This window comes from Brassica oleracea, chromosome C2, assembly GCF_000695525.1.
Source record: "Brassica oleracea var. oleracea cultivar TO1000 chromosome C2, BOL, whole genome shotgun sequence".
Lineage (NCBI taxonomy): Eukaryota > Viridiplantae > Streptophyta > Magnoliopsida > Brassicales > Brassicaceae > Brassica > Brassica oleracea.
Window position 1 is genome coordinate 19,057,787 of NC_027749.1, and position 11,357 is coordinate 19,069,143.

The 11,357-nt window shown below is 39.2% G+C and overlaps 2 protein-coding genes across 2 annotated transcripts; both read left to right on the forward strand.

Annotated features, from left to right (window-relative positions):
* Positions 1-8,564: 8,564 nt before the first annotated feature.
* LOC106322471 (60S ribosomal protein L10-3-like) lies at positions 8,565-9,929 on the forward strand. Its single transcript, XM_013760497.1, has 4 exons — positions 8,565-8,620; positions 8,783-9,284; positions 9,365-9,446; positions 9,683-9,929. Exons 1-4 carry the CDS (start codon positions 8,611-8,613, stop codon positions 9,752-9,754), a joined length of 666 nt encoding a protein of 221 aa, XP_013615951.1. The 5' UTR covers positions 8,565-8,610; the 3' UTR covers positions 9,755-9,929.
* Positions 9,930-10,373: 444 nt separating this feature from the next.
* LOC106326429 (cytochrome c oxidase assembly protein COX19-like) lies at positions 10,374-11,155 on the forward strand. The gene is made up of 3 exons (XM_013764412.1): positions 10,374-10,601; positions 10,696-10,793; positions 10,910-11,155. Exons 1-3 carry the CDS (start codon positions 10,464-10,466, stop codon positions 10,977-10,979), a joined length of 306 nt encoding a protein of 101 aa, XP_013619866.1. The 5' UTR covers positions 10,374-10,463; the 3' UTR covers positions 10,980-11,155.
* Positions 11,156-11,357: the final 202 nt, after the last annotated feature.

Genomic DNA, 11,357 nt, shown 5'->3' on the forward strand with positions numbered 1-11,357 from the left:
GTGTTCTTCTTTAGGTGTTTGCATGAATTGTGACAGTATGTGCACTGCATATGTAAGATCAGGCCGCGTAGTAAGAAGATAAATAAGGCGACCCACCAGTCTGCGGTAACGTGCAGGTTCCGAGATCACTGGTCCCTTTACACGACCAAGTTGATGGTTCTGGTCCATGGGAGCCCCAGCCGGCTTACACCCGAGAAGACCAGCCTCAGTAACAATTTCAGTGGCATACTTTCGCTGACATAAATAAAAACCAGATGGTCCACTAGCCACCTCAATACCCAGAAAATATTTGAGCAAACCAAGATCCTTCATATGAAAACACAAAGAGAGATAATTATTGAGTAATTTGATGGTCTCCGGTGTACTTCCTGAAATTATCAAACCGTCCACATAGGCCAAAATATGTAGCGAGACCCCGTTCTTTGAATATACAAACAGAGTATAGTCGGACTTGGTTTGTGTGACGCCATACTTGAGGAGAGCGTCTGTGAGTTTCATAAACCAACATCGGGGAGATTGCTTTAGTCCATAAAGAGATTTTCGGAGTCTACATACCCGAGTTTCATTCAGATCAGAAAATCCCTGCGGTATCTTCATATAGACTTCTTCATGAAGATCGCTGTGGAGAAAAGCGTTGTGAGCGTCCATATGATGGACCTCATGATTCATTTTAGCCGCATAATAATCAAGAAACACTCGGACTGTTGTCATTTTGGCGACCGGTGAAAACGTGTTTGTGTAATCAACTCCATGTTTCTGCCTATTTCCACAGACGACAAGTCTGGATTTATGACGTTCGATGGTACCATCTGCTCTATACTTGATCGTATAGATCCATCTACTATCGAGGGCCTTTTTACCCGGTGGCAAATGTTCCAAATCCCATGTATGCTGTCGTTCCAATGCCACAGCCTCAGTACCCATCGAGTCTCTCCAGACTTTGTCACGCATAGCTTCTTTGAAGTGACGAGGAATGTCAAGAGCTTCAACTGATGCTATGAAACAACGATGTTGAGCAGAAAATTATCAGATGATATAAGAATGCAGATATTGGATAAACCGAACCTGATGACAGCTGTGGAGATGGTGAAGTTGATGAGAGAGAGTTGTCGTCGAGGATTACAATATTCACTACATAGTCCCGCAGTCGAGAAGAAGGCACCTTTGTGCGGTGACCACGTCCCAACTGTTCGTTAACAAGCAACTCCGGCACCGGTAACTCTGGAGCAATCTCCACGGGAGTCACAGGTTCATTCGTTTGAGGTTCTACTATTGGTGTCGTCTGCTCAACCTCAGTCGGAATTGTGTTTTCGACAGCTATATTTAGTTCTGGAGTTGTATCAACACTGTCAGAGTCAGACTCATCAAAGGAAACATCGCCAAGTTCTGGAGTAGATGAAGTAGTCGGAGGAGGTGATACAAATGATACAGACGCAAATGGGAATTGATTTTCACAGAACACCACGTCTCGGGATGTAAAGATGCTATGTTTTTCCCGGTCCAGAAGCAGCCATCCCTTCTTCCCTGACGGATAACCGAGAAACACACACCGACGACTTCTAGTAGCAAATTTATCTCCACGATGGTTTATATTATGAGCATAAGCTAAGCACCCGAAGACTCGAAGATGCTTGAAGGAAGGCACATGTACATATAATTTCTCAAAAGAGGTTTTACCATTAAGTAGCTGAGACGGAGTACGGTTCATGAGATATAATGTTGCCTTTACACATTCACTCCAGTACTCAATGGGTAGATGAGTTTGAAATCGCAGTGCCCGAGCGATATTAAGAATGTGACAATGTTTACGCTCTACTCTTCCATTCTGTTGTGGTGTGTACACACATGATGTTTGATGAGAGATTCCATTATTCTGTAGAAATCGTGAAAGACAAAGGAATTCAGTTCCATTGTCGCTGCGGATCGTCTTGACTTTCTTTGAAAATTGTGTATCAACTAGGGCCAAAAAATCTTTTATATGTCGTGAGACAGAAGTTTTATCTTGCAGAGGATACACCCATACTGCTCGAGAGTGATCATCATCTATAGTTAAGAAATAGCGAGTGCCACATAAGGCCGTTGTACGGTAAGGCCCCCATAAATCACAATGAATCAAATCAAAAATTCCATTAGACTAACTTGAGCTGTCTGGAAAACACTGACGAGTTTGCTTAGCTCTAAAGCAAACATCACAATTTTTAAATGAATCCTGAGTACAACTAACACCCGGAAGTAATCCAACAATACGAGAAGATGGATGACCTAAACGGTGATGCCACAAAACAGAGTCTTCACCCACACTGGTATGTAGCGACGTCACTATCTCTGCACCACACAGTCGGTAAAGGCCCTCTCTCTCTCGTTCACCCATCCCAATCAGCGTCATTGTAATGCGGTCCTGTAACAATAAAAGTTTATCAGTTATCTATCCGACTAAGCCATTGTCTGAAACTAATTGACCAAATGAAATCAAATTAGTATCAAATCCATCGACAAGGTAGACATTATGAAGAATAAGTCGTGAGGTCAAGCGAACTGTTCCCTGTTGTGAAGCTAAAACATTCGGACCCGTTGGTAATTTGACTGATACGGGGAATATAGATCGAATGTCTTCTAAACACTCGACCTGTCTGGTCATATGGCGTGTAGTACCAGTGTCTAATACCCAATCATAACTCCCAATCTTACCACTTAGTGTCTCTGTTTTTGGTTTGGTTCCCACCATCTTTTGAATAATCTTCCATTGTTCATCTGAGATACCAGTGAGACCTTGTCGATCAGACTCGGTAAGAGGCACAGGTGATGCGAGAGCCTCTGCATTTTCTCCCACAATTTGCGTACTGTTTGCACGCGGTGTTGAGCCTCGCCCGCGACCAGAAAATCCACGCCCACGACCCGACGAAGTTGACGGCCACCACTCGGGAAACCCCACCACTTTGAAACATGAATGTGCCTCATGACCCATTTTTCCACACACTGAGCACTTTCGACTAGGGTCTCGATTAGTGGGATGAGTTGATGATTGTTGAGAGTTGTTAGCAGGACGGGTAGAGTCACAGTTGTGTCCTGACACGTTGAGTTGAGATGTGAAACTCATGACTAGAGTTTCTTGAACAACGCTTGAGCGGATGGTCCCATTATGTACTATTGTTTGGTATACGCTATCCAGGTCTGGTAGAGGCGTAATAGCACATATTTGAGATCGAATAACACCATGAATAGAGTCGTCAAGACCGGAGAGAAAATCATGAACCCGAAGAATTTCACGTTCAGCTTCATGGGCCGTGTTAAGATCACACTCACACTTTCCTCAATTGCATTGTTTGGAGTTCATTGACTCGCGGATGCCATCCCAGATTTTTGTCAATCTGCCGAAGTAGTCGTCAACCGATGATCCATTTTGTTTACATGTTGCCAGTGAATTGCGAAGTTGCTGAAGACGAGCTCCACTTTTCACTGAAAACCTCTTTTTGATAATATCCCACAGATCCTTTGCTACCTCGCGAGTGTATATTGACGACCTAAGTTTTGGTTCAATGGTTTGTTTTATCCATCCCACCAAAAGATGGTTGTTAGCAATCCAGTCTTCAAGGTTTGAGGAATCTGCCGACGGTTTCGTAATGCTCCCATCTATGAAGCCAAATTTCTTGCGCGAGCTCAGTGCCATGCGCAGAGTAATTGTCCACTCATCATAATTCGCACCGTTAAACAACGAAGATGAAATCACAGCACCTGGATTGTCACCTGATGTGAGATCGTATGGTGAGATAGTTCTTCTTTTAGGTTCAACAGTTGTTTCAACCATTGTTACACAGCAGAAGTTGTTTGTCGAGAAAAAATAGGGTTTATAAAAGAAAAAAAGCAAAGAAAAAGATTAAGCGGCTCTGTTTTCGTGAATGAAGAACAGAGGCGGCTTAAGAAAATAAGATTAGTGAATTCAAACAAAAAATTGGATCAAGACTCTTATACCATGACAAGTTATGAATTAGTGAATATCAACTTGACTTCTCATAATCACGATTACAAAGTATATATACATCTCTCAAGATATCTTCCTAAACCTGATACAATAATGTTAAGTCGGTACAATAGAAAATGTAGATATATCCGAATATATGGAGATCATATCTCAATAAAATTGACTTCCAAACGTGTGTACTTGATTGTAGAGTTTTGTTTCTAATATTTCTAATAATCTTTTAGTCACTTATATATTTAAATAAATATGAAAACATCGGGAGTCAACGTTTGACATATATCAAACTTTGTGTTACTATGTCTCGTAAGTCGTAAAGTTCATGTTATCAATCTGGTAAAACCTTTAAATATTCAGGATATGTTTTACCTTGTTCTGGTCTTTAATAACTTTGTTCCTTAAACCACTTCAAATCATTCCGTAAGCACACTATTCATTCCAGTCCCCTTGAAACCGGTATGTACACACACCCAAAAAACACAGAGACTTTGGCATTTCATAACATAAGAAAAATACATGTTTTTAGCAAATTATAAGAAACCGTGATCTTTGTGAGATTGTTTCAAGAATATATTCGATTTTCTGCATGTATGATTGTCTAATAAACATTTTCACCTTAAAAAAAAATTCACCTTTCTCTCTTTGTTCCAGATTAAATATCATATACCGACGGCAACAATAATGGTCCCACATGCCGGTAATTAAAATATCAATATCATATCGCCGTATGTGTTTTTTTTTTCCTTATTTAAGACTAGAATCTCTTCAAGTCCCGAACAGAAGAGAAAGAAAGAAAGAAAAAAAGAAAGAAAGAAAGAAAGAACAGAGAGAAAGAAAGTGAGAAGACTCTCTAGTTGATCCCGAAGGTTTAAAAAAAGATAATCATGGACGCTTTTGATGCGATTCCTAATCATGTGGTCATCGACATTTTGAACAAAGTCGCTGACGTCAAAACGCTGATACGATGTCGTTCCGTCTCGAAACGATTCAACTCGCTCGCTGCTCAGTCAGACTCGCTCCTTCTCCAGCTCGATCAGATCTTCGCCGCCGTCGAGTCGGAGCCGGAGGTTAATTCTCCAGTGGCTAGCTTCTTCCGTTCGATCTTCAAATCCATCCTCCCGTTCTCTCCTCAAAATCCATCACGAAGAAGAAGATGAGATGAAGCTTTTGTCTGTCGCCGTTCTTCTTCGGTGACTACTCCGGTATATCTCAGTCGGTTTGACGAGTATATCCGGCATCTGTTTCTGGCGGCTCGCGTTCACCTTGACGGAGCTGTCCGGCTTTGTTTCCGCGTCGCGCTCTTCTCGATGGCGACAGCGGCTTCTCACCGGGATTCCCGGTTATCGTTGATTGACGTTTCCGTTTGTTACTCGATCAACCGTCTCTCTTCTCACATCTCTGTTTGATGTTGGGTGGATTGTAGATGACTGAATTTTCTTTGAAGCGTCGATCTGGTGTGCGGCTAGGATATATGGGAAGATCGCTCTGAGTGAGGCTTTCTTCATCCGTTTGATAGACTTCCGGTGGTTTACCGGAATCAGTTGATCGCTCTCCGAGGAAAGGCGATCAAACAACAAGGTAGCTGCGGTGAGGATCCTGTTCCGGTGGCTTCTGGCGAAAACGACGCCAAGGTTCCGGCGGTGTTCTTCATCGAAGCGGTGAAAGCGTGGGGTATTGAGCAACACGTGTTGGTGCTGGAACTACTTTCTTTTTTTTGATGGTTTAGTTGGTGGGCCATGTATAGGCCTAGGGGTGTTATGTTGCCTTGTCTATGTGCCTTTCGTTTTCCCAAAAACTTGTTTTGGGCTGATGTAACTTTTTTGATCTTGTAATAAAATACCAGACGGAAAAAAAAAATGCAAATTGGGAAGTCAGCCATAACAACAAACAAGTGTTGTTGCGCACAGCCGAATTGAATAAAGTTCTTGACACTTTTGGATTTAATAAAAAAGATTATGAAGTTTTCTGATTAAACAGGAAAGGAGTAAATAAGAAGGGATATCACAACATTATAAAAATGAAAAATTAAAGTGAAGTAAATACAGAAAAAAAATAGGGCAAATCTCCAAAATAGCACCTTTCTAAATTTATATCACAAAAATAGCACTCAAAAACTAAAATGACCAAAATAACACATTTCTAAGTTTATCCTTTGAAAATTTTAATTTTTTTATTTTTCAAAATTTGAAATCTTATCCCCAAAACCTCATTTCTCAACTCTAAACCCTAAACCCTAAACTCTAAACCCTAAATCATAAACCCCACCCTTTAACTCTAAACCCTAAGTTTGTGACTTTTGATAAAACATTAAGTGCTATTTTTGCGACTTTTGACTTTGAGTACTAGTTTGAGAACATAAACTTGATTTAGTGCTATTTTTATTTTTTTCTCGAAAAAATAAAGATCTTTGCTTAACTGAAAAAACAAAACCAAATAATTAAACAAATAGTTTATTTTCTCACACCATTCCATTCTCTCTCACTTCAGATTCTCTCATAAAATATCTCTGTTTTGTTGCTTGAGAATGGTGAAGAAGAGTTTTTGGAGTCGTTTCTCCATCAACCAGATTGATCTTTTCAACGCAGAGTAAGTATAATCAAACGAAATCAAGTATACTCTCTATTTCTACCAAACATCTTTCTAAGCAAAATTTGTTGCAGATTCATCAATCAGTTTGTGGATCGCCTCAACCGAGCCAACTGGAACAGAAGGATCGATCGTGGATATGAGGTAGACTCTGTCTTTCTCTATTCTGTGTGAAAGCTGATTGTGATAAGGCTCTAATGTTTTGTTTGTTCCTAGATTGCTAGGCTGAGGATGAGTAGACTTGTTAGGAACTTTGCATCTACTCAAATTGCGGGATCCATTTTCGAGCTTGACAAGAGAGTGAATAGTCTCAATGGCTGAAAATCGGCCTTGGGATTTGGTTGCACTTGAAGTGCACAAGATTTGATCTCAAATCCTTTGCTGCGAATCAAGCATGTAACTTTCCAAAGAGGTACACAAAACCTTTCCAATGCTTTTAATTTGTGTGTTCCATTTAGCTATCTTTCAATTCATGTATTTCAAATTATCGCAGGTTCATTGAAGCTTTTATCAAGGGGCTTGATGGCTCAGGCTGGAGTCGTCTTAAAGACACATGATACAAGGTAAGCTTGAATTAGTGTTTATGAAAGATGCTAGAGAAAGAGCTTCAGAGATAGAGTTTGTTGAGACATGTTGTTGATCTTGCATTGTAGGAGGCTTCCCGTATAATGTCTAAGCTTTGTGGACGTCTTTCTTCATCTCCTGACTTGGTGTTCCCACCCACCCCACCACTGGAAGCAGAGATCGAGGCAGAGGAGAAGAAGACCGAAACCCAGAAAAGGCGTGCTGAGTGGATCTTGAAAGAGAATGAGAAGTTTGAAGCGGAGAAAATTGTTAGGGCTGCAGAGAAGAGAAGGTTGAAAATAAAGCTAGGAATGCCACAAAGAAAGCTATAACAGACTTGAACAAGAGTTGTTCTTTCTTCCTTTTAGCAGCTGAAATCTTTCATCACTCTCTGCAACTACTAATCGTTTTCATATTTTGTGTGTGTGCTAAGAAATTATGGCTTCTAAACTTTCATAGCGGTGATGACTTTTGCTTTCTTCTTTTAGAATTCAACTAAACTCTAGTTGATCTTTTTGATTTGGTTAATCCCCAAGAATTCACATTGATACAATTTATAATTTAACCGCTTTTTAATTTTTAGCACTTTATAATTTATAGGCATAGACTCAATTTACTATTTGTTGTGATTATAGGCATATACTAAGTTAAGGTTACTAATTAGGTAGAATACTGTCATCAATATAAACATTTACTTATCACAATTGTAAAGTAAGTTTAAGTAGAATACTGTTATCAATATAAACATTTACTTATCACAATTGTAAAGTAAGTTATTAACATAATCTTGGTTAAAGTTCTTAATGTCATTTTCTGAAAAATACATTAAAGCTTATTAATACATGAAACAACACGTGCCATTTATTTATAACAATATTCAAAACAATCATTTCAAATTACACATGTTGGCCAGTCTAAAAGATTACAATCATCATGAGTCTCACATTGTCACAATCATATATATATATATATATATATATATATCTTTAGACTCAACTTCTTCTCTAGGGGGTTTAGTTATTTATCCTTGTTTTGTATTTAAATTTTAATGTAAAATAAATATAAATTATGAGAGGATTATTTTAGAATTTGTGAAACCCATGTGTGTGACAACAGAATTTGGTTTATGTAAAATTTGTTCATGGGATAGTGGATCATATAAAGGCTTTGGCATCACCACATATGAGTGCGTTGCATAGCAGAGGACAGTTTGATGAATCCAATCCGCTAATGTAAAAAACTAGCACGTTTGGCTACGAAGCATCATCAATACTGCGTTGTGTTTTTCTTCGTGTTTACATTGGAGCAAGTCAAAACATTAAGCCCGGACATAATATCAAAGAATCCAATGGGCCCTTATCTAGCTAAGCAGTTACGTATGCTAAACTTAGGGCTTTTCTGTTATCTCACCTATATAAAGAACATTACGCGACTCATTTTTAATTCTAGGGTTTCCAAAGCCGTCACCAACGAACACCAACGCGATGGGGCGAAGTAAGTCTTATCTTCTCCACCCGTCAAATCTCAATTCGAATTGCCTGAATCCTTGAATCGAATCGTGTTTCTTCTAATCTATGTCTCTCAAATGAAATGCCTATGGCTCCGATTCTGAGAATGTGTTCCCATTGATTGTAATATACGATTCTGTACTTGTAGGACCTGCGAGATGTTACCGTCAGATCAAGGGGAAGCCATACCCGAAATCACGATACTGCCGTGGTGTCCCCGATCCCAAGATCAGGATCTACGACGTCGGGATGAAGAAGAAAGGAGTCGACGAGTTCCCATTCTGCGTCCATCTCGTCTCATGGGAGAAAGAAAACGTCTCCAGCGAAGCTCTCGAGGCTGCGCGTATCGCTTGCAACAAGTACATGGTGAAATCAGCTGGAAAAGATGCTTTTCATTTGAGGATTAGGGTTCATCCTTTCCATGTTCTGAGGATCAACAAGATGCTTTCGTGCGCTGGAGCTGATAGGCTTCAGACTGGTATGAGAGGTGCTTTTGGTAAGGCTTTGGGGACTTGTGCTAGGGTTGCGATTGGGCAGGTGCTTTTGTCTGTGAGGTGTAAGGATAACCATGGAGCTCATGCCCAGGAGGCTCTGAGGAGGGCTAAGTTTAAGTTCCCTGGTCGTCAAAAGATCATTGTTAGCAGGAAGTGGTATGGGTTTAGTGAATGTATTGCTGTCATTTTATCTTCTGATTTTTATCGTTTAACTGAAACATTTGATGATGTTTCAGGGGATTCACCAAGTTCAACCGTGCTGATTACACTAGGCTGAGACAGTCCAAGAGGATTGTTCCTGATGGTGTCAATGCTAAGGTACTGTTCTTGTACCTGTCTCCCGAAATGCATTGCTTGTGTAGCATCTGTTGGAGTATGTTGATTGGAAGTTGGTAAACCAAAATTTGTAACAGTATTGACCTTGGAATTGGTATATCTTGTGGTAATTGTGATGGGTATTGCCTGTGTTATATTTTGTCTAATTTTATTCACCATTTGAGCTATAGCTTTTCTTGTTTATTGATTTTGATTTATGTTGTGTCTTTGTGTTGCAGTTCTTATCGAACCATGGTCGTTTGGCTAACCGTCAACCTGGAAGTGCGTTCATATCAGCCACCAGCGATTAAGAATGAAGATTATTTGTGGTTGTAGTGCCGATAATACTCTAGTTTCCGAAGTTATTCGTTTTGTTTTTGTTGTAACAGTTAAAAACAAATCATCGTTTCCTTTTTTCTGGACAATCGTTTTAAGGTCTGTTTCTATGTTCGTTGTTCAATCAAGCTCTGGTTTTACTTCTCATTTCAGTAAGTTTGCGTCCTCGTGATTTATCTGGAATCAAGCTCCTTGGTTGGATATTATGCCCGTTAGTGTTGCTTGCGAATATTATTATTTAATAAATTATTTCTACAGAAAGAGTGTTTGGTGGCTATTATTCATAAGAACTCTAAACGCCTTGGCCTTATGCATGAACACTTTTACTAGTATAACTGACTCAGTTTTGATATAAGATTATGTTTGGTGGCTAGAGATATAAGAAAATGGTGCTTCTTTAACTGAGATTACATCTGCTTCTTCTTTTAGAACAAATCACTGCTGATTGATTATTATTTTCTGTTGATTATTCCTAAATTAATCCGTGGTTCTGTATTTGTTGGGGAGAAGATAATTGTGTTGTGTTGTATGTTATTAAGACAATGCCTTTTTTGTTGCCAAAAAAAAAAAAAAAAAAAAAGACAATGCCTTTTTACTAAAACCCCACAACCCCAGATTTATGATCTATAGTTACTTTATTAGAGAAAGGAAACATGTTTTAATGATCATTGTTTTGTATAAACAATGTTACTTTCTAAAGCTTTACAAGCCCCTATTGATTTCCTTGTGGCAGGTGGATCATTTGGAGGAAACAGAGGATTGAGACCTATCCCACCAGAGAAGGGTATTTTCCCTTTGGATCACTTCCACGAATGTGATTCGGTATTACTTCAATAACTCTAGGTATACATGCTTGTGTGTATCTTTCAGTTATTCACTTGGTATTATTCTTGGCTGGAACCATTGTTATTTTCAGGAGAAGAAAGAATATGTCGGCTGTCTTAAAGTTTCAGCTCACAAATCTGAGCAATGTAGACATCTCTCAAAGAAATATCTCCACTGTCGAATGGCCAAGTGAGTCTCGGTGACAATCATAATTATCTCTAGTGCTCGTTTGCTTGGGATTAAGGATTGGTCTTATGAGAAAAATGTTTATCCAGCTAGGATCATGATACCTATTTGTTATGCAGGAACCTGATGGCAAAGCAGGATATGACTGAACTTGGATTCAGTCAGCTTAAAGAACTTGATTCCACTTGAGATAAGAATAAAGAGACTATCGAACACTGAAGGTGCACGAAACTTTGAACCTCTTCTTCTGTAGAAGAATATTGTATTTGAATATTTGATATTGATTCACTTTGGGTCACAGCTTTAAGATTTTATGTTAGAAAGTTTATTGTTTCTAAAACCAAACTATTCTCAAACTATATATGTTTCAGCTTTCATTAGTTCTCGTAGTTACATATAATGTGCATAGTTGGCATGTTCCGTCTGTGCATGTTATAATTGCATCTAGATGCTTCATCCAAATGTTGTATGTATACACTGTATTTGGATTTGTTTAGTTTTTTCTCCTTGATCATTAATCCCTCATGGTCCATGAGTGTCCACTCGGAATCCTCCTCAGATCTTTTC

Excerpts from the sequence above, each read along its gene's own strand:
- LOC106326429 (XM_013764412.1), top strand. The coding sequence starts at position 10,464 with ATGTTACTTTCTAAAGCTTTACAAGCCCCTATTGATTTCCTTGTGGCA. Across the intron at positions 10,602-10,695 it reads ACTTCCACGAATGTGATTCG|GAGAAGAAAGAATATGTCGG; the intron begins GTATTACTTCAA and ends TGTTATTTTCAG. Across the intron at positions 10,794-10,909 it reads CTCCACTGTCGAATGGCCAA|GAACCTGATGGCAAAGCAGG; the intron begins GTGAGTCTCGGT and ends TTTGTTATGCAG.
- LOC106322471 (XM_013760497.1), top strand. Across the intron at positions 9,285-9,364 it reads ATCATTGTTAGCAGGAAGTG|GGGATTCACCAAGTTCAACC; the intron begins GTATGGGTTTAG and ends ATGATGTTTCAG. Across the intron at positions 9,447-9,682 it reads CTGATGGTGTCAATGCTAAG|TTCTTATCGAACCATGGTCG; the intron begins GTACTGTTCTTG and ends TTTGTGTTGCAG.